At 52.7% G+C, this 22,610-nt stretch overlaps 1 protein-coding gene across 4 annotated transcripts in view; it reads right to left on the reverse strand.

Moving 5' to 3' along the window:
- Positions 1-22,610, reverse strand: part of UCK1 (uridine-cytidine kinase 1) — a 33,202-nt gene that overhangs the window by 1,005 nt on the left and 9,587 nt on the right. Inside the window, exons 3-10 of one of the 4 annotated variants that reach the window (XM_058445307.1) lie at positions 15,331-15,388; positions 8,279-8,448; positions 6,753-6,912; positions 5,672-5,768; positions 5,307-5,449; positions 5,123-5,217; positions 2,100-2,148; positions 740-1,396 (exon numbers count right to left, since the gene is read on the reverse strand). In XM_058445307.1, the coding sequence (XP_058301290.1) occupies positions 1,215-1,396; positions 2,100-2,148; positions 5,123-5,217; positions 5,307-5,449; positions 5,672-5,768; positions 6,753-6,891 (705 nt within the window). In that variant the 5' untranslated portion in view covers positions 6,892-6,912; positions 8,279-8,448; positions 15,331-15,388 and the 3' untranslated portion in view covers positions 740-1,214. Of the gene's footprint in view, positions 1-739; positions 1,397-2,099; positions 2,149-5,122; positions 5,218-5,306; positions 5,450-5,671; positions 5,769-6,752; positions 6,913-7,480; positions 7,695-8,278; positions 8,449-15,330; positions 15,389-22,610 lie in introns of those variants that run through there. The other 3 variants (XM_032165461.2, XM_058445306.1, XM_032165462.2) reach the window with 3 other exon arrangements.

The following is a 22,610-nucleotide window of genomic DNA, read 5'->3' on the forward strand; positions in this document are numbered from 1 at the left end:
TGCGGGAGGGAGGAGCACCCCAGGCAACCCAGACATGGGTGTTCACACGTGAGGCCTTGAGCTCCACATAGCACAGAGGAGGCTCACTGACTTTGACCTGCCATGTCTGCTGGGACCTGGGTGACCCAGTGTGTGCCACAGCCAGAGGCACCATTCCCTGCATATGGCCACTAGCCACCCTGGGGTCAGACAGCCTGTCTAGACAGCACCTTGGGGGCTCCTGTGAGGGTCAGCGAGGGCCCGACCCCACGCAGGACTGTGCATGGACACTGTTCTTCAGCTGGGACAGACCTGGCCTCCGCTGCCTTCTGCCCTGCTGCACGGGCTCCCAGCCCGGCCCTGCACAAGCCTGGGTGTGATGCTGGGTGCTCCCGGGGCATCCGCCTTGCTTCTCTGCCTTTAAGGCACAAGCAAGGAGGGAAAACATCCCTCAGTGGCTCCCCATATCCGTGTAGGCCACGCTGGACTGCGAACCACTGGGGCATGAAATTAGGTTTGTAGGCTACAGCCAGCCTTGTGTTATGAAACAGAACAAAACAGAAAACATGAGGACATGTAACATGTAAAAAAGGAAAGTACTTGTTCACAAAACTTTTGAGTTACGTGTGTGTGTAAGAACCAGATCAGAGTGGAAAAAACTCTCTCCCCCTGTGGGTTCACTGTCAACAAAACATCAGGCCAGCCACAGTGTCCAGGCTGTCTCCTCAATTTCCCCAAAAATGTGCCTCATGTTACTCACAGAAGCCTCCCAGGCGTCCTGCGCATTCTGTGGCATTTCCCAGGCGTCCTGCGCGTTCTGTGGCATCTCCCAGGCGTCCTGCATGTTCTGTGGCATCTCCCAGGCGTCCTGCACGTTCTGTGGCATTTCCCAGGCGTCCTGCACGTTCTGTGGCATTTCCCAGGCGTCCTGCACGTTCTGTGGCATTTCCCAGGCGTCCTGCACGTTCTGTGGCATTTCTCAGTGACCTAGAGAGCTCTTTAAACCGCAATGAGTCTGAGGAAGTGGCTGAAAACCTCAGGAACGCCTGTCAGTGTCCCAGCAAGTTGAGTCTGAGTGACACGTCCGAGTTTCCACTCCTGAGTGAGGAGGGCCTCGCTGCTAACACCCCCCTGGGTGCGCTGAGAGGAAGCAGTGGGTGTGGGTGGGCGTCCCCAGGCTCAGTCCCTGAACACACATGCCGGGCAGGAGACCTGCCCCGAGGCCCGGCAGCCCCTCAGTGGGGTCTGCTGCTGGACTCCAAGTGTGACCGTTTGCCAGAGGTCAGCATCCCAGGGTGGTCCCCTGGCTCAGAAAAGGTCCGCTTGTAGCTCCGCCCATTGGACCCTCCTCGGTGCCATTTGCAGATGTCACCATTCAGAATGTCCTGGATGTGCTGCACGATCAGGTTGATGGCAACTGCGCCAAGACACAGACAAGCAGCGGGTTAGCTGCGTCCATCCTCCATAGAGACCGCCCCTCCCCGCAGCACTCGGCCAGGAGTGAGCGCCCAACCTCTGTCCTGAGGCACAGGCCTGCGTGCATGGGGCTTCGAGTCAAATCTCAGCAGACAGAAACATGCATCAGGACACAGCAAAATAAGACTTCTTAGCTTGGTCTTCCAGGAATTTATGTTAGAGTCAGCTTAAAGTACTTTCTGCTAACAGATTTGAACATATATATGTTTCAAGAAACAGGTTCTTACTTTACTGCCCAGGCTGGAGTGCAGTGGCCCAATCACAGCTCACAGCAGCCTCAACCCAGGCTCAAGCAATCCTCCCACCTCAGCCTCCTGAGTGGCTGGGACCAGAGGCGCATGCCACCGTGCTCAAATAATTTTCTTATTTTTTGTAGAGATGGGGTTTTGCTGTGTTCCCCAGGCTGTGGAACTCCTGGGCTCCAGTGATCCCCCTGCCTCAGCCTCCCAAAGTGCTGGGATTACCGGCGTGAGCCACCACGCCCAGCTACATATATTTTTAAGCATATTTTAACCCTGTGCCGCAGATTAACACTGGCAGGCCTCGTGCGCAGGGGAGTGCTCAGTAACTGCACGCTGGTGGAACTGTCCCTGCCTCGAGCTCTGGGAGGGGCGGGGGGACAGCCCAGTAGGCCAGCTTCTTACCCATATTGTCCACTCCTCGCGGGATGATCACGTCGGCATACTTCTTTGTCTGTAAGGCACAAGGGGGGGATTCCTGTGAGGACTTTTCCTTCAAAGGTGATTTTAAGATGCTCAGAAACAGATGCGACAGCAGGAGGGGCGGCCCTGGGGTGCTCAGAGGTGCTGGTGTCATCGGCAAATGGGGGACACAGACTCAGTCATCAGCCAGCCAGGTGTGAGAGGCCATGATCCAAGAAGTGAGGCAGAAAGTGGAGCTGAGGCAGCCAAAAGAAAGTGCCTCTTTCAGTGTCCCCATTCCATCACAGGAGACAGCCCCCTTCCAGTGTTCCCACTCCATTACAGGAGACAGCTGGCTACGCTAACGACCCAATTCACTGGGCCAAGCTAAGTGTGGCACTTCTACAAAGTGTGACATTGTTCCTCTGGAATTATGAAGCTTCTGCAAATACCCTGGCACAGCAATAGGACGGCTGCCGCCATGCATAATTACTGCAGGCAGAGACGCCGACGGTACCTTACTCCCTCATCCAACCACTCACTGGTTCAACGCTGACTCTCATTCCCTGTCAGAAGCTCTGCTGCTGAGGAAGGACAAGGATGGAGATATATCAGGAAATGCAGGGCTGCTGGGGAGGGCCCGCAGCCAGATGGTGGGGGTCGGGGGGGAGGCTTTAGGGAAGGGGGAGCGGCCTGGAGAACATGCGTGAATCAGACAAAGCTGAGGGAAGAGGGAGGGCAGGGTCTGGGCCGAAGGACAGAACTTGGAAGGGCGGGTGCTGCTGGCATGTGGATTTGGGTCAAAGAGGGCAGAAGAGACGAGCTGCAAGAGGCAGACAGGGACCGAGTCCTGGGGACAGCTGTATCTGCAGTTGGTGGAGCCCCATCTCATGAAAGCATGAGCGCAAGGGCAAGGGCTGCTTTCCATTCTGGTCTGATCGTCTGACGGGCTGGAGGAGTCCAGGAGAGCTGACAGGGGTCTTAACTGCCAGCAGGGATGGGCCTGAATACAGTTGGGAAATACCTACAGGGTCCAGGCAGAGGACTGCACAAGCCACTCAACATGAAGGTGAAGGAAAAGGAGGCTCAAGAACGGCTCTGGGTGGGGCTGGGACCTGGCGCGGTGGCTCACACCGGTGATCCCAGCACTTTGGGAGGCTGAGGTGGGTGGACTGCTTGAGGCCAGGAGTTTGAGACCAGCCCAGCCAACATGGCAAAACCCCATCTCTGCAAAAAAAAAAAAAAAGAAGAGGAAAAATTAGCCAGGCGTGGTGGTGCGTGCCTGTAGTCTCTGGCTACACAGGAGCCTGAGGTGGAAGGATCGCTTGAGGGTGGAAGGTGGAGGCTGCAGTGAAGTAAGATCTCACCACTGCACTTGGGCCTGGGTGGCAGAGGGAGACCCTGTTTCAAACAACTAGCAAGCAAACCAACAAACCAAAAACATCTCTGGGGCTTGGGCCCAGGACATAGCAGGTGACAGCACTTCCCTATTCAGGTCGCTGAGTCAGATTTGATGTCCAGAGTTTTACTGCAAATCACCTACTTTTTGCCAAATATCTTTCTGTGAATGAGAGACTAAAAGAAGTTTACTTTACTTTTAAAATTCTATTTTAGAAATTTCAGACAGCGCGAATGCAAAAAAAATCAAAAGTTTTCTTTATATAGCAGCAGATAGGCCAGGCATAGTGGCTCACACCTGTAATCTCAGCACTTTGGGAAGCTGAGGTGGGAGGACCACTAGATCCCAGGAGATGGAGACCAGCCTGGGCAACACAGGGAGACCCCATCTCTACAAAAAATTTAAAAATTAACCGAGCATGGTGGTGCACGCCTGTGGGCCCAGCTACTCGGGTTGCTGAGGTGGAAGGATCACTTGAGCTTAGGAGGTCAAGGCTGCAGTGAGCGGTGATTGCACTACTGTACTCCAGCCTGGGCAACAGAACGAGACTCTGCCTCATTAAAAATAAAATTTAAAAAAAGGCCAGGCACAGGGGCTCAATCCCAGGATTTTGGGAGGCCGAAGTGGGTGGGTCACTTGAGGCCAGGAGTTCGAGACCAGCCTGGGCAACATGGCAAAACCCCATCTCCACTAAAAATACAAAAATTAGCTGGGTGTGGTGGCGTATGCCTGTAATCCCAGCTACTCGGAAGGGTGAGACAGGAGAATTGCTTAAACTTGGGAGGTGGAGTTTGGGGTGAGCCAAGATCACGCCATTGCACTCCAGCCTAGACAACAAAAAGAGACTCTATCTAAAAACAAACAAACAAACAAAAAAAAACAAAAAAAGCAGCAGATAGAACTTACTGTCCTATGTTATCAAAGGCAGGAACCTTGGTTTCAGTTCCTTTGTGCTGCATTTTTACCTTAACAGGCAAAATGTTCCCATGCAAAACACTCCAATGTGAGTAGAGCCACAAGTCCCATCAAGCCAGAAACACAAGATGGAGAAATGGAGAAAAGACAGGTGGGTGTGCAGTGGGGAGTTCCCGCTCTCTGCGAGCCAGCTGGGATCGGGGCACAGCGCTCGCTCCAAGATTTCAGAGCGCTGGCCCGGAGCAGCCTGGGGACACAGACAGTGGAGGAGCAGCTCTGAAGCACCTTCTAAGGGCCAGATCCCGGTCTTAGCAGTGAACAGACTAAACTGCTCCTGGGGTTCCCCACTCTGCGGGGAATAAGCACCCAGGATGTGTCAGACGATGAGAAGTGCCCCGGAAAAAGGAAGCAGGCAGAGAGGCTGGCGCCGGGTGCAGAGGGTTTTCAGTATTGAACGGGGACGCTGGGCAAGGGCCTGAGGCAGGGAGGAAGCAGCCAGTGTGGATGTGGGGGAGATATGGGGCTTTTTTAGGCAGAGGGAAGAGCAGGCACAGAGAATGTTTTTAGAGCTGAGAACTACTCCCAGGGTATGTGGCCATAATGAGCCAAATTCTTCTCCTTTTTTTCAGTCAGACCACTGTCACCCAGCACTCAGCCCTCTCACAGTACTGCGTCCCACGTGTCCTTGTGAAAGGACAGCAAGTGCAGTTACCGGCAGGCAGAACTCCTCGAAGGCTGGCTTCACGAAGGTGGTGTACTGCGTCAGAATCTGCTCCAGGTCCCTCCCTCGGCGCACGTCCCGGAGAACTGCGGCGGCAAGAGGCAGGCGCGCGTCAGACCTCAGGACCTGCTGCCAGCCTCGGCCAGGCAGGCAGGGAGGCCCGCGGCCGCCTTACCTCTTCGAGACAGCCTGACGTCAGAGTCGGTGTCCACGAAGAGGCGCAGGTGGAACATGTCCCGGATCTCCTGGCTGTAGAACACCAAGATGCCCTCAAACAGAACCACATCCGCAGGGTAGACCACCGTGGTGTCTGGTAACCTGAGGGGGGCACAGGGAAAGGGGCTCTGCTGCAGACACAGGGTCTCCGGGCCACACACACAGTCAGCTTCCATTCCAGGGACACTGACTCTGTGGGAGGGGCTGGGGGACCCACACAAACCAACTGGGGCGAGGCCTGCCACCAGGTAGGTCTGTGTGAGCCCCAGAGGGGACGTCCTAGCTGGCCCCTCTCCTCGGCCCTCCCTAGAACCAGCTGCTTACCTTGAGTGCGTCACAAAATCATAGGTCGGCACCTCCACAGTTTTGCCCTCTACAATGTTCTTCAGAGTCCTGTGCATCAAATCATTATCAAAGGCATCTGCAGGGTTGGAGACAAAGGCAAGACAGGTGGATGCCCTCGTGCAGCGGACAGCAGGGAACCCTCTCTGCTCTGGGGTCAGCACAGCTGGGTGCTGGGGACACTGAGGACCCTAGCACAGGTAGACTAGGACACTGCCGTACAGTGTATGTTTGGTAGCAACAGCGCCCTCTGCAGCCCTGCAGACTACAGGATGACCCTGTCCTTGCTGTTCTCAGGCTGTGCCACTGCCCAAGCTCTGTGCCACTGGGATGCCAGAACACAGGGGTTTTCTGATCGGCTCTTCCTGGGAGGTGGGTAGGCTGGGCCTCTGCTTCTCTCTCTTTCTGGGACTAACTAGTTAGTTAGTTAGTTAACTGCTAACTAACAGTCTCTCTGGGACTAACTGGTTAGTTAGTTAGTTAACTGCGGCTTTGCAGGCCTTCTTCCCACAAGTCCTTGGGAAAAGGCTGACCATGCCAGCCAGCCAGGGTGGAATCTTCTAGTAGTGACAGGTGTCTCCCTGCCGCATCTGCCCCTGTTTACCTGGCCCGGAGCTGCAGGCCACCAGCACTAGTTTACCCACCGCCTCCCACACTGGCCTCTCTGAGGACTTTGCCCCAAAGCAGGGGAGGGAAATGAAGGGCCACAGTGGGCAGAGATGTGTGTGGAGGGCCCTAAAGGCCCCAACGTGGGAAGAGAAGATGGGAGGATTTCTCCAGGATCACAGTTGTGGCAGGGCAGGGCAAGGCAGGGCTCCCCACAGTGCAACAGGCTTCCTGACTGGCTCCAACCACCCTCCTGGGGGCACATCCAGGGCCCAGAGAACTTGGCAAAGTTCCCCTGACTTCACTGTGCAGCCAACTCCACTGCAGGCTGCATGACGAGTTGGGGGGAACAGCCCAAGAGGGTCTGCATCCATCCAACCCTGGGCCCAAGCGCAGCTGGTTAGCGGCCGCCCAGAATGGGGTCTGCCCTCCCCACACCGTTGGGCTCTCGATTTACCTGGGTGGTCAAAATTGTACTGTCCTTTCAAGGCCTTGGCCTTCTGCTCTGCCGTCAGGACCTTGTAGAACCTGTCCTGGCTCAGGATGACCACCTTCCGCTGCCGCTGCTCCACCTCGTTCTGTCCCAGCAACTCCATGATCTTCTCACACACGGTCGACTGGAGACACAGAAGCGGGATTCCTGCCTGGAACCGCTCGTCCTGTGACAGGCACGGGGCCGGCTTCTGGAGACACGGACCCACCCGCCCCCTAGCGGGGATGCTCGGAAGGCGGGAGGACACCAACAGGTGTAGATGGTCTCAGCGGGAGGGCCGCGGGGGCCCAACGGGGTTAGCACGGACTTGGGGCTCCGAGGGACCCGGCCGGCGGAGAGGTTGTGGGGGAGCCCCGAGGCCCAGCGCCCCAACCCGTCGCCCGCCCCAGCCCGCCCCGGCACATCGCGGCCCGCAGCCCCTTCGCTCCCGCGCCCTGCCCCTGCCTGGGAGGGGGCCCCTCGGCCGGGGCTGTGGTCTCCTCTCGGTCCTCCCGGACCGGGTCGCCCGTAGGCACCAGCCCCTGCCTGGGAGGGGGCCCCTCGGCCGGGGCTGTGGTCTCCTCTCGGTCCTCCCGGACCGGGCCCGGGAGGGGGCCCCTCGGCCGGGGCTGTGGTCTCCTCCCGGTCCTCCCGGACCGGGCCGCCCGTAGGCACCAGCGAGAGGCGAGACCCCGGCCCGCCCGGCCCCTTACCTTCCCGCTGGCAGTGCCGCCGCTCACCCCTATCAGGAAGGGCCGCTGGTGCGGACGGTCGGCCTCCGGCGCGGGGCTCTCGCAGTCGTCGCCTCCCGCCGAAGCCATCTAGGCCTCCGCTTCCGCGCATCGGGTCCCCGCGCCCGCCCCTTCCCCAGGCCCGACGCGCCAGCCCAGCGCCGAGGTCGGAGGCGACCCGGGCTATCACTTCCGGGAGGCGCGTGGGGCACCCCGGGAGTTGTAGTCCACGCCTGGGGTCCGCGCATGCGTGAGAGTGCAGGGCCTGAAGCCCGCACACCCAGGGCGCCCGCGTGCCGTCGCGCCGAAAGCTGGCTGGCAGGGACTGCTGCGCCCCGGCTCCGAGCCGGCTGCAAGGTGTCAGACTCAAGTGGCCCGGAAGGTGCCCATTCCGCACCCCGGGGCTGGGGCTGCGCCTTCGTCCGAGTGCTTGTCTCTGCCTCGCGCTGCCTCTGCCCCAGTCCCGGGCCCTCCCCCGGCCGCCCCCGGGCCTGGCCCCCTCCAGCCCAGGCTCCTCTTGGCCATCGGGGCCTCCGGACTGTCCGGACGCCTCCCACCCCACCCGCTGCTGGAGCCGTCGGGGCGCCCCGGAACGTGGCGGGGGCTGTCGCCTGACGACTTTAGGCTCGCGCCTACAGCGCGCCAAGGAGGCAGAGGTCCGTCCGTGTGCCGGGTTCCACCCCTGCCGCCGCCCCCGCCCCCCCCCCCCCCCCCCCCCCCCCCCCCCGAGAAGAGGAGCGCCAAATTTCGTCCCCTTAAAATGTCCCCCCCGCTCCGTACCTGGCACAGAGAAAGTGACAGGCAAATTCTGATCCATTGAAATTGTGGATTTCCAGCCGGGCGCAGTGGCTCACGCCTGTAATCCCAGCACTTTGGGAGGCTGAGGCGGGTGGATCACGAGGTCAGGAGATTGAGACCATCCTGGCTAACACGATGAAACCCTGTCTCTACTAAAAATACAAAAAATCAGCTGGGCGTGGCGGCACGAGCCTGTAGTCCCAGCTACTAGGGAGGCTGAGGCAGGAGAATCGCTTGAACCTGGGAGGCGGAGGTTGCAGTGAGCCAAGATCGGGCCACTACACTCCAGCCTGGGGGAAACAGACTCTGTCTCAAAAAAAAAAAAAAAAAAAACACAGATAAAACAGACAACCCAAGTCTACAGCCCCAGCCACCTCCTGATCTAATTCTCGCCCTGTGAGCCAAGATTCTCCCTGCCCCAAATCACCCAGGGCCAGGTATCAGGTGACGGGAGGCCACTCTGCAGCCCAGAGCCTGCTAGAATTACTCAAACTAGCCAATTTTAAACTCTTTCCCTGCCCTGCCACGCCTTTCCCATGGAAACCCCAAGAAAGTCTCAGGCCTGGGCTCTCCCCTTGCCCCTGCTTCTGCCTCCTGACCAAACCTGGGGTTCTCTACAGGTCCTGCATGGCACGGGTGCCCCTTCTCTCAGGAAATGCGATCAGTCTTGCGATGGCTTTGCCTCTCCTCATGGTCATTCAGCCGTACTACTGTAAATTAAGCCCCAGGCACAGAACAGTGCCTAGCAAACAGCCACGCTGCTGGCTTAGATCTGTCCAGGTATGTGCCCCAAAGGTGGCCATCCCCCAAGCCAGCTTTGAATTTGTATCAAGGGAGAGTTAGACACGGTTTCTTGCCATTTCTTCCTCTGTGATCCAGTCACGTAGTGAAAGGCAGGGAAACTAGCAGAGTCTGAACAGGGGCTGTCCCTGATACCCCTGGCCTGGGTCTCGTGTGCCCTCTCTGGTGACTGGCCACAAGGCATGGGCTGCCAGGGCCAGTCAGGCTATTGCGTGGTTCCGCTCCCAAGGCAAAGGGACGGTTCAGGGAGGAGCCACTCCCTGGGAGCAGGCCCAGCACCCAGGAAGCCCACAGTCCAGGAAATAAGGCCCGGGCCCACACGGCTCAGGCCTCTGGGCCACAGTGGCTCCCCTGTGGGACCATCCCAACCACCACCAAGCAGAGGGCCAGCCCCAAACCTCTAGCTGGTCCCCACCTCCCCATATTGTGAAGAAGAGTGACTTTTATGGGTTTTTTTGTTTGTTTTGAGACGGAATCTTGCTCTGTCGCCCAGGCCAGAGTGCAGTGGCATAATCTTGGCTTACCGCAACCTCCGCCTCCCGGGTTCAAGCAATTGTCCTGCCTCAGCCTCCCTGAGTAGCTGGGACTACAGGCGCCTGTCACCAGGCCCGACTAATTTTTGTATTTTTCGTATAGAGACAGGGTTTTGCCATGTTGCCCAGGCTGCTCTCGAACTCCTATTCACCCGCCTTGGCCTCCCAAAGTGCTGAGATTACAGGTGTGAGCCGCTGCGCCCGGCCGAAGAGTGTCCTTAAAGAAGCGTGAGTCAGCCGGGTGCAGTGGCTCACGCCTGTAATCCCAGCACTTTGGGAGGCCGAGGCGGGCAGATCCCTTGAGGTCAGGAGTTCAAGACCAGCCTGGCCAACATGGTGAAACCCCTATCTCTACTAAAAATACAAAAATTAGCCGGATGTGGTGGTGCATGCCTGTAATCCTAGTTACTCAGGAGGCTGAGGCAGGAGAATTGCTTCAACCCGGGAGGCAGAGGTTGCAGTGAGGCAAGATCGCGCCATTGCACTCCGGCCTGGGCAATAGAGCAAGATTCGGTTTAAAAAAAAAAAAAGAAGCATGAGTGAGACTGGGTGTGGTGGCTCACACCTGTAATCCCAACACTTTGGGAAGCCGAGGCGGGTGGATCACGAGGTCAAGAGATGAAGACCATCCTGGCTACCACGGTGAAACCCCATCTCTACTAAAAATACAAAAAATTAGCCAGGTGTGGTGGCACGTGCCTGTAGTCCCAGTTAACTCGGGAGGCTGAGGCAGGAGAATCACTTGAATCCGAGAGGCAGAGGTTATAGGGAGCCGAGATCGTGCCACTGCACTCCAGCCTGTGCGGCAGAGCGAGACTTTGTTTCAGAAAAAAAAAAAAAAAAAAAAAAAAAAAACAACAAAAACCTGAGTGGATGGAAGGAATTCCTGGTGCTCTGGAGGGGTGGTTTGACCTTTACGGACACGTGCAGAGGCCTGGCCCTGCACAAGACACACTAGGGGTCACGGAGATGGAGACAACAGGACCAAGGAGTCTTCAGGGCTGCTCTTGCCTCCCAGCCTGCGCTTGCCTCCTCAGGCCCACCCAGCCCTGGTCAGGACGCCTGCCTGTCTGCAGGGACCCTCCCATCCCAACCCTGTCACTGACTCTTCCCCACACCAGTTCCCCAGTGAAGCTCCCAGCTGTCCCTGGATGAGCCAGGCCAACTTCTTCGTTCCCAGTGGCCCTGGCTCCCCTGGGAAGCTACTAACACAGAGGCAGTACAGCAGATGGTTCTGCAGTCGCCTGCTTGACAGCTGCCCTGAGCCTCAAAGTGCCAAAAGGGCAGAGCTGTGGCTGCCCACATAGCGAAGTCTCTGCCGTGCACAAGAAATGTGGTGTTAGTGGGCACAGTGGCTCATACCTGTGATCCCAGCACTTTGGGAGGCCGAGGCAGAAGAATCGCTTGAGCTCAGGAGTTCGAGATCAGCCTGGGAAATATAGCAAGACTCTATCTCTATAAAAAATTTAAAAATTAGGCCAGGTGCAGTGACTCATGCCTGTAATCCCAACACTTTGGGAGGCTGAAGCGGGAAGATCACCTGAGGTCAGGAGTTAGAGACCAGCCTGGCCAACATGGTAAAACTCTGTCTCTACTAAAAATAATCAAAAATTGGCCGGGCGTGGTGGCTCACACCTGTAATCCCGGCACTTTGGGAGGCCGAGGTGGGCGAATCACGAGGTCAGGAGTTCAAGACCAGCCTGGCCAACATAGTGAAACCCCGTCTCTACTAAAAATACAAAAAATTAGCTGGGTGCAGTGGCAGGCGCCTGCAATCCCAGCTACTCAGGAGGCTGAGGCAGGAGAATAACTTGAACTTGGGAGGCGGAGGTTGCAGTGAGCCAAGATTGGCACCACTGCACTCCAGCCCAGTGACAGAGTGAGACTCTGTCAAAAAAAAAAAAAAAATAGCCGGGCATGGTGGCATGCGCCTGTAATCACAGCTACTCAGGAGGCTGAGGCAGGAGAATCACTTGAACCCAGGAGGTCGAGGTTGCAGTGAGCTGAGATCGCACCACTGCACTCCAGCCTGAGCGACAGAGCGAGACTCTGTCTGAAAAAAAAAAAATTAAAAACTAGCTGAGTGTGGTGGCCTGTGGTCCTAGCCACTGGGGAGGCTGAGGTGGGAGGATTGCTTGAGCTTAGGGGGCAGAGGTTGCAGTGAGCAGAAATTGCGCCACTGCACTCTAGCCTGGGTAACACAGCCAGATCCCCTGTCTCCAAAAAAAAAAAAAAAAAAAAAGCCGGGCACGGTGGCTCACGCCTGTAATCCCAGCATTTTGGGAGGCCGAGGCAGGTGGATCACCAGAGGCTGGGAGTTCGAGACCACCCTGACCAACATGGAGAAACCCTGTCTCTACTAAAAATACAAAATTAGCCGGGTGTGGTGGCACATGCCTGTAATCCCAGCTGCTCGGGAGGCTGAGGCAGGAGAATTGCTTGAACCCAGGAGGCAGAGGTTGCAGTGAGCCAGAGATCGTGCCATTGTACTCCAGCCTGGGCAACAAGAGCGAAACTCCATCTCAAAAAAAAAAAGTGTTGTTGCTGAATTGTGGGGTGGGGGTAGGTGGAGAGTTGAATGGAGGCTTGGAGCCCTCGGAGTTTGGGTTTCCCAGAGCCAGGCGAGGCAGTACCCCTAAGAGTGACCACTGTCTGCTCTGTGGATTCGCTCTCTTACCTGCACTCTGGTGTGGGGTGTTGAAAATCGGGGAGGCTGTCCATGTGGGAGAGTGGGGAGTATATAGGAAATCTCTGCACCTTCTGCTCAATTTTTCTGTGAATCTAAAACTGCTCCCCCTGCCCCCTCAAACACACGCGGTACAGGAAACACCGCTCTCCATGGCTGCCCTCCTCCCTCCTCCTTCAAGCCATCCTAACCCCTTAAAAAATGTCAGCTCATGCCAAGCACGTCCTGAAGCTTTTACTGAACACTAGCTGGCTCTCAGCGCTTAAAGAGTTAAGCAGGTGCCCACTGTTTTAAGTATTGATTGCCCTTTTCCCTGTAATCATAAAAGTGACTCCTGTTGATTGCAGAAAATGTATACACACAACACACTACCAAAACTAGAACCACCCCTTACTCCTCACCCAGGAAAAAGCATGGTTTTGAGTTCTGGGATGTGCCCTTCTGGTCTGACATGGCTGTTCTAGATAATGGAACGAGAGGTTAAACAAGGTTTGGTGGTGTAGGTTTTTTGTTATTGTTGTTGTTTGAGACGGAATCTCACTTTGTCTCCCAGGCTGGAGTGCAGTGGTGTAATCTTGGCTCACTGCAACCTCCACCTCCCAGGTTCAAGTGATTCTCCTGCCTCAGCCTCCTGAATAGCTGGGATTATAGGCGCCTGCCACCACGCCCGGCTAATATTGTATTTTTAGTAGAGACGGGGTTTCACCATGTTGGCCAGGCTGGTCTCAAACTCCTGACCTCAGGTGATCCGCCCACCTCGGCTTCCCAGAGTGTTGGGATTACAGGCGTGAGCCACCGCGCCTGGCCGGTTGCATATCTTAAATAGCATTAAAGCCTCACAACCACCCTGTGATATGGGTACCATTGTGATCCCATTTTCCTGATGGGTAAATTGAGGAACAGAGAGCTTATATGGCTTGCCCAAGGCTTGCAGCTGCAAGAGACTTCAGTCAAGTTGGCTGAGCCAGCGGGTGTAGGAAGCCAACGCACATATTCACACATACACACTCCACACACACACAGAAGTGCACCATCTCCCTGTTCAAAGACAAGATGGGGAAACATGACAGCCAGGCTCTTGGAATGAAGAAGGTCCCATAGCCAGTGGTTTGAAGCTAAGTTGCCCATAAAGGGTCCAGGACCAGGTATGTCTTAGGGGTGGGAGTCAAAGCCACAGCTTCACACACAGCAAGAGGTTCTGGAGCTGGCCCTCTGCAGACAGCTGGAGCCCGAGAGGAGCTGTCCTTTTGTGAAACTAGAGAAACCAGTGCAGCACTCGAACGCTGGGTAAACGGAGTCATATCTAAGAATGTGGAACCAGGGGCCTGTGCTACGCCTGGGCCACCCACATGGGACAGAAACTCTAAGCTAAGAAATTGACATAAAAATGGTTCAGACCAGGCATGGTGGCGCATATCTGTGATCCTAGCACTTTGGGAGGCCGAGGTGGGAGGATTGCTTGAGGCCCAGAGTTCAAGACCAGCCTGGGCAAGATAGTGAGACCCTGTCTTTTCTTTTTTCTTTTTTTTTTTTCTTCGAGATGGAGTGTCACTCTGTCACCGAGGCTGGAGTGCAGTGGTGCAATCTCAGCTCACTGCAACCTCCGCCTCCCGGGTTCAAGCTATTCTTCTGCCTCAGCCTCCCAAGTAGCTGGGATTACAGGTGTGCTCTACCATGCCTGGCTAATTTTTGTATTTTTAGTAGAGACAGGGTTTTGCCATGTTGGCCAGGCTGGTCTCGAACTCCTGACCTCAGGTGATCTGCCTGCCTTGGCCTCCCAAAGTGCTGGGATTACAGGTGTGAGCCACTGCACCTGGCCAGTGAGGCCCTGCCTTTACAAAACAAAACAAAAAACAACAAACAAACAACCAGCTAGGTGTGGTGGTGGTGGCACATACTTACAGTCCCAGTTACTAGGGAGGCTGAGGTGAGAGGGTTGCTCAAGCCCAGGAGTTCAAGGCTGCAGTGAGCTATGATGGCATCACTGCACTCCAACCCGGGTGACAGAGACTCTGTCTTAAGAAACGGAAAAAAAAAAAAGCCAGCTGCAACTGGTGCACGCATAGGAACCCCTCACAGAGACAAATGCAAAACTCTGATATTCCAGGGCACCAACACGGCACGTGCAGGCTGCTTTTAGAAGACAACACCTGCTGACGATGAACTCACAAAAATTACAAAGATGAGGAAATCTGCCACCTTGCAGAACAGTCGACAGGTGTTGACTAGTGATGAAATCACATCTGAGAAGATACAGATGACACCATTTGAAAAGGATTTAAAAATAAGTCTATCGTTCAGGTGTGGTGACTCATGCCTGTAATCCCAGCCCTTTGGGAGGCCGAGGCAGGTAGATCACTTGAGGTCAGGAGTTCGAGCCTGGCCAACATGGTGAAACCCTGTCTGTTCTAAAAAAACAAAAATTAGCTGGGTGTCATGGCGCACGCCTGAAATCCCAGCTACTCGGTGGGGGGGTTAGGCAGGAGAATCGTTTAAAGCCAGGAGGTGGAGATTGCAGTGAGCCGGGATTGTACCACTGCACTACAGCCTGGGCAACGAGAGTGAAACTCCATCTCAAACAACAACAACAAAAAAAAACAAAACAATAACAACAACAACTATATATATATATATAGTTGTTTTGTTATTGTTATCTATATATATTGTTTTATATATATATAGACTATATATATATATATAGACTATATATATATATATAGTCTATTAAAGTGTTTGAAGATCTGACAGCTAAATGCAACACAGAATCCTAGGATAGCAACCAATATGCTAGGAAAGAAAAGACATTCTTGACATTTGACAAAACGGTAATACAGACAGTAGATTAGAGCAGCGGCCCCCAACCTTTTTGGCACCAGCGACATGGAAGACAGTTTTTCCACAGACTGGGTAGGGGTGGGGGGCGGTTCTGGGATGGTTCAAGTGTATTAGATTTATTGTGCACTTTATCTCTGTTGTGATTACATTGTCATATATAATGAAATTATACAACTCACCTTGATGTAGAATCAGTGAGAGCCCCGAGCTTGTTTTCCTGCAACTGGGTGGTGCCATCTGGGGGTGATAGGAGAAAGTGACAGATCATCAGCCATTAGATTCTCATAAGGAGCACACAAGCTAGATCTCTCACATGCGCAGTTCACAACAGGGTTCACAGTCCTGTGAGAATCTAATGCTGCTGCTGAACTGCACATGTATTTATAGGAGACAGAGCTCAGGCAGTAATGTGAGCGATGGGGAGCAGCTGTAAATACAGGCAAAGCTTCGCTCTCTTGCCCACCACTCACCTCCTGCTATGCAGACCGGGGTACGGGTCCGTGGCATCTAAAGGGTTGGTGACCCTTGGATTAGAGTGTATCTTATTGCACCAGTGTTCACTTCACTGAATTCGGTAACTGTGCTGAGGTTATGTAAGAAAATATCCTTATTTTTAGGAAATGCACACAGTTATTTAGGGGTAAATCACCATGATATATGCTATTTATTCTCAAACATTCAGAAAAAAATTAAGTATACGTGCATGCATGTGTGTGTCTGTGTCTGTGTATGAACAGAGAGCACACAAATGCCAAGCAAAGAGTGCAAAATGTGAACCGCGGAGGGGTCTGTGCAAGGGCTACGGGGCGATGATGAATCTGCTCCTGCTGCCGTCACAAAATGCCACGGGCCGAGTGGCTTTGACAACAGAAATCCATTTCCTCAGGGGCCAGATGCGGTGGCTCACGCCTGTAATCCCAGCACTTTGGGAGGCCGAGGCGGGCGGATCATGAGGTCAGGAGATCGAGACCATCCTGGCTGACAGGGTGAAACCCCATCTCTACTAAAAATACAAAAAAAATTAGCCAGGCGTGGTCGCGGGCACCCGGAGTCCTAGCTACATGGGAGGCTGAGGCAGGAGAATGGCGTGAACCCGGGAGGCAGAGCTTGCAGTGAGCCGAGATTGCGCCACTGCACTCCAGCCTGGGCGACAGAGCGACTCCGTCTCAAAAAAAAAAAAAAAAAAAAAAAGAAACAAAAAAAAAAGAAACGTAGTTCCTCCCAGTTGTGCAGGCTAGAAGTCCAACGTCAAGGTGCAGGGTTGGTTTCCACCAAAGACGGCTGCTCCTTTGCTCTCTCGCTGACTTTCATACGTTTGTTACTGTGTCCGCACACCCCTGGGGTCTCTTCCCTCTTCCGCTTTTTTTTTTTGAGATGGAGTCTCGTTCTGTCGCCCAGGCTAGAATGCAATGGTGTGATCTCGGCTCACTGCAACCTCTGCCTCCCAGGTTCAAGTGATTCTTCTGCCTCAGCCTCCCGAGTAGCTGGGATTACAGGTGTGCACCACCACACCTGGCTAATTTTTGTATTTTTAGTAGAAACGTGGTTTCTCCATGTTGGTCAGGCTGGTCCTGAACTCCCAACTTCAGGTGATCTGCACGTCTTGGCCTCCCAAAGTGCTGGGATTGCAGGTGTGAGCCACCGCGCCCAGCCTTTCTACTATTCTTACAATTTTTTCTATGAGTTTGAAATAATTAATAGAAGCCATTTGAAGAGAAAGCAAAGCAAAAAAGACATATTAAAGTTGTAGATTTTTATTTTATTTTTTTATTTTATGTTTTTAGAGACAGGATCTTGCCCTGTCACCCAGGCTGGAGTGCAGTGGCACAATCATAGCTCAATGCTAACCTCAATTTCCTGGGCTCAAGTGATGCTCCTGCCTCAGCGTCCTGAGTATCTGAGACCGCAGGTGGGGGCCACCGCACCTGGCTCATTTTTAAATTTACTTTAGAGACAGGGTCTCTCTATGTTGCCCAGGCTGGTCTTGAACTCCTGGCCTCAAGCAATCCTCCTGCCTCAGCCTCCCAAGTTGCTGGGATTACAAGTGTCAGCCACTGTGTCTGGCAAAAATTGTAGATTTTTTTTAAAGAACCAAATGAAAATTCTAATCATAAAAAATAAAGACATCAAAATGTTTTGTAGGGGCCTGTTGCAGTGGCTCATGCCTGTAATCCCGGGACTTTAGGAGGCTAGACAGGCGGATCACTTGAGGCCAGGAGTTAAAGAGTAGGCTGGCCAGCCAGGCCGTCACGCTTATAATCCCAGCACTTTGGGAGTCTGAGGCAGGCAGATCATCTGAGGTCAGGAGTTCGAGACCAGCCTGGCCAACATGGTGAAACCCCCCTCTCTACAAAAAAATACAATAATTAGCCAGGTGTGGTGGCAGGCACCTGTAATCCCAGCTACTCGGGAGGCTGATGCAGGATAATTACTTGAACCCAGGAGGCGGAGGTTGCAGTGAGCTGAGATCGTGCCACTGTACTCCAGCCTGGGGGACACAGTTAGACTCCGTCTCAATAAAAAAATAAAAATCCTTTGTAGAGGCTGGATGCAATAGCTCACACCTGTAATCCCAGCACTTTGAGTAGCCAAGGTGGGTGGATCACTGGAGCCCAGGAGTCAAGACCAGCCTGGGTAACATAGACACCGAGCCCATCTCTACAGTTATTCCTGGTGGTGCTCACCTTGACCACCTGACTCCAGTGCTGTCTGCCAGGATTCTTGGCTGTAAACTCTCGGATTCATACGAGTGCTGAATTCTGCACGTATGTGGTCCTGAAAGTGAGTACCCCTTACGTTTTGCATCTCAGGACCTCACTGGCCTCACCATAGCCCCAGTCATGCTCTCTTCTATTTGTTCTATCTGTGCTTGAACGGATGTTTCCTCTTTTTCTGCTTCCTCATGGGTTAATTGAAAATTGTTCATGGTTCCATTTATCTCCTCTATTATGTTCTTATTGAGATATTTTCAGTAAAAATCTAGTGATTGCCCTAGGGTTTACAACATATGTATTTAATTAATCTGTTTATCTTCAAATAATGTTATATTGCTGGTGCATAGTGTAAGAGCTTTACAGCAGTGCAGCGCCAACCCCTCCCATCACTTGTTCTATTGTGTCACATAATTAATGAATTAATTAATTTTTTGAACAGGGTCTCACTCTGTCTTCCTGGCTGGAATGCAGTGGCTCAGTGTGATCTCAGCTCACTGCAGCCTCTGCCTGCCACGCTCAGGGGATCCTCCCACCTCAGCCTCCTGAGTAGCTGGGACTATAGGCACACACCACCATGTCCAGGTAATTTTTGTATTTTTTTAGAGGCAGGGTTTTGCCACGTTGCCCAGACTGGTCTTGAACTCCTGAGTTCAAGCAATCCACCCGCCTCAGCCTCCCAAAGTGTTGGGATTACAGGTATGAGCCACTGTGCCTAGCCTAATTTATTTTTTAGTATGCTATGAACACAAATAAATCCCTACTATTTTTGCTTTAGCGTTTTGTGTTTTTTTTTTTTTTTGAGATGGAGTTTTGCTCTGTCACCCAGGCGGGAGTACAGTGGCATGATCTCAGCCCACTGCAACCTCTGCCTCCCGAGTTTGAGCAATTCTCCTGCCTCAGCCTCCCAAGTAGCTGGGATTACAGGCACCCACTAACATGCCTGGCTAATTTTTAATTTTTTTTTATTTTTAGAAGAGATGGGGTTTCACCATGTTGGCCAGGCTGGTTCTGAACTCCTGACCTCAAGTGATCTGCCTGCCTTGAGCTCTCAAAGTGCTGCAGTTACAGGCGTGAGCCACCGCACCTGGCCTTTGCTTTAGTTTTTTTATTTCTTCTGCCTGAATGAACTCCCTCTGTTGTTTTTGTTTGTTTTGGATGAGAAATTATTTTTCTTTTAAAAAAAGAATTGTAATGGACTTTATCTTTTTAGAGCAGTTTTAGGTTCACAGAAAAATTGAGCTGAAGGTGCAAAGATTTTCCCATATACTCCCTGCCACCCCCACATGCACCATCTCCCCCATTTTCAACACCGCACACCAGAGTGGTACATTTGTTGCAATCAGTGAACTTATATGGACACACCATTATCACCAGTGTCCGTCACTACATTAGAGCTCACTCTTGGTGTACATTCTATGCATTTGGAAAAATTTATAATAACATGTATTCACCATGATATTATTATTATTATTGTTGTTTTTGAGATGGAGTCTCACTCTGTTGCCCAGGCTGGAGTGTGGTGGCATGATCTCGTCTCACTGCAACCTCCACCTCCAGGATTCAAGCGATTCTCCTGCCTCAGCCTCCTGAGTAGCTGGAATTACAGGCACCTGCCACCACGTCTGGCTAATTTTTGTATTTTTAGTAGAGATGGGGTTTTGCCATGTTGACCAGGCTGGTCTCAAACTCCTGACCTCAAATGATCTGCCCACCTCGGCCTCCCAAAGTGCTGGGATTACAGGCATGAGCCACTACGCTCAGCCTATAGTATTATACAGAGTAGTTTCACTGCCTTAAAAATCCTCTCTGCTATTCATCTCTTCCTCTCCCTAAGCACTGTTCACCATTGATCTTCCATAGGTTTGCTTTCCCAGAATATCATCTAGTTGGAGTCATACAATATGCAGCCTTTTCAGACTGGCTTCTTTCACTTAGCAATATGCATTGAAGATCCTTTCATGTCTTTTCATAGCTTGATACCGCAAATTTAAAATGTTTTTCTTTTATTTTTAAAGAGGTTTTTTTTGTTGTTTTTTTGTTTTTTGTTTTTTGTTTTTTTTTTGAGACGGAGTCTCACTGTCGCCCAGGCTGGAATGCAGTGGCACGATCTCGGCTCACTGCAGGCTCCACCCCCCAGGGTTCACGCCATTCTCCTGCCTCAGCCTCCCGCATAGCTGGGACTACAGGCGCCCGCCACCTCGCCTGGTTAATTTTTTGTATTTTTAGTAGGGATGGGGTTTCACCATGTTAGCCAGGATGGTCTCCGTCTCCTGACCTCGTGATCTGCCCACCTTGGCCTCCCAAAGTGCTGGGATTACAGGCGTGAGCCACCACGCCCGGCCTAAAGAGGTTTTTTTTAACTCTTGTTTTTTAATGAGATTTTTACTGGGTATAGAATTCTGAGTTGACAGGTTTTTTTTTTGGGGTTTTTTTTTTTGTCACTTCAAAGACGTCACTCATTGTGTTCTGGCTAGCATAGTTTCAAACAAGATGTCTGCTGTAATTCTTCTTTTTTTCCTTTTTCTTTCTTTTATTTTTGAGACATGGTCTCACTCTGTCACCCAGGCTGGAGTGTAGTGGTGTGATAACAGTTCACTGCAGCCTTGACTTTCCCAGTTCAAGTAATCTTCCCACCTCAGCCTCCTGCCTAGCTGGGACCCACAGGCACACCACCACATCTGGTTAATTTTTTTTTTTTAAACTTTTTGTAGAGATGTGGTCTCACTATGTGGTCCAGGCTGGTCTGGAACTCTTGGACTCAAGCAATTATCTTGCCTCAGCCTCCCAAAGTGCTGAGATTACCATGTTGATGGTTGCGCCATCACACTCGGCCTCAATATTTCCATTGATAATTCCATTTCATTCTGATTCTTGATCTGGTGGATAAAACTGGCTTTGTTTCTTATGGACATTTACAGAATCTCTTTGCTGCTAGAATCTTGCAATTTCACAATCACATCCCTTTGGAGGGTATTCTCCCCAGTATGTTGGGCCCTCAGTGACCTCTTTCCATCTGAACACTTGCGTCCTTTAGTTCTGGGAAATTTTCTTGAATTCTTTTTTTTTTTTGAGACAGAGTCTTGCTGTGTCACCCAAGCTGGAATGCAGTGGCACGGTCTCAGCTCACTGCAACCTCTGCCTCCTGGGTTCAAGCAGTTCTCGTGCCTCAGCCAACCAAGTAGCTGGGATTACAAGTGTGTGTCACCACACCTGGTTAATATTTGTATTTTTTGTAGAGACAGGGTTTCGTCATGTTGGTTAGGCTGATCTTGAACTCTTGGGCTCAAGCAATACACCCACCTTGGCCTCCCAAAGTACTGAGATTACAGGCGTGAGCCACCATGCTGGGCCTCTTGCCAGCTTGGATGGGGTTCATGTCCCACTAGAGTAGTTTTACATTTGCTTTGGACCAGAACTCTTTCCTAGAGCCAATTTTGTTTTAATGACAATTTTAGTGTAGGGGCATCTAGACTAGCAGATAGGCTGAATTTGAACCCCATATTCATGTGAGGAACAGGCCCAGGGCTACAACTCCCAGGGAGATTTTATTTCCAGAATCCAGGCTGGGTCACACCAGCTTCCTTGTCACCCCTTTGGGCCACAGGCAGATTTTGTTTTCTGTTCATTTCTCTTCATCCCAACTCCCTGCTTCCCAGACCCAAGGCTTCACCTCCTATCCACATCTGGATGGAAAAATCAAGCTCTAGACTCTGAGACCAAAGCCCCCAGGGCTGCTGCACACTTCCTGGGCGTATCTGTCCCTCCCTCTTCATTGCTGGTCCCTGAGGATTCTCTTGGCTACCTGGGAGCTCAGCTATGAACCTAAAAGGCTGCGGGGCATGCTGGTGTCCTGTCTCTAGCATTTCCACGTGGTTGGATTGGGACCTGCCTCAGATTCTCCAGTCTGGCACATTTCAGAGAACAGAAGTCCCACATAAATGGTTTTTAAAAGTCAAGATATTTCGGCTGGGAGCAGTGGCTCACGCCTGTAATCCCCGCACTTTGGGAGGCCCAGGCAGGCAGATCACGAGGTCAGGAGATCGAGACCATCCTGGATAACATGGTGAAACCCTGTCTCTACTAAAAAAAAAAAAAAAAAAATTAGCGGGGCGTGGTGGCGGGGGCCTCTAATCCCAGTTACTCAGGAGGCTGAGGCAGGAAAATCGCTTGAACTCGGGAGGTGGAGGTTCCAGTGAGCTGAGATGGCGCCACTGAACTCCAGCCTGGGCAAAAGAGGGAGACTCTGCCTTAAAACAAAACAAGGCTGGATGTGGTGGCTCACGCCTGTAATCCCAGCACTTTGGGAGGCCGAGGCGGGCAGATCACAAGGTCAGGAGATCAAGACCATCCTGGCTAACACGATGAAACCCCATCTCTACTAAAACAAAAAACAAAAAAACAAAAAAACAAAAACAGAAAAGAGAGATTTCACATAAAAATCTACGTTTCTGGCTTCTCTTGCTGGAAAATTAAAAGAAAGCTACAGACACCATGACTCTCGGCTGTGCAGGTCACATCCGTCCAGCTGTGGTGTCCAGTTGCCCAACTCCCCACCACTCCTCTTTGTCTCATGCTGACCCGCTGGCCTTGCGGGCACTTTCGTGTGCCACCCTGCCTTCTCTAGTCCGGCCTGGCTGGCTCCCCTCCTACCCCAACCCCTCCAGCCCTGCACAGCGCCGCGGAGTCTCCGCCAAGCCCGTTCTACCCAGGCAGGCAGGGAGGCAGGTCCGGCCCAGCGCAGGGCG

This window comes from Hylobates moloch, unplaced genomic scaffold (assembly GCF_009828535.3).
Source record: "Hylobates moloch isolate HMO894 unplaced genomic scaffold, HMol_V3 SCAFFOLD_10, whole genome shotgun sequence".
In the NCBI taxonomy this organism is placed as follows: domain Eukaryota; kingdom Metazoa; phylum Chordata; class Mammalia; order Primates; family Hylobatidae; genus Hylobates; species Hylobates moloch.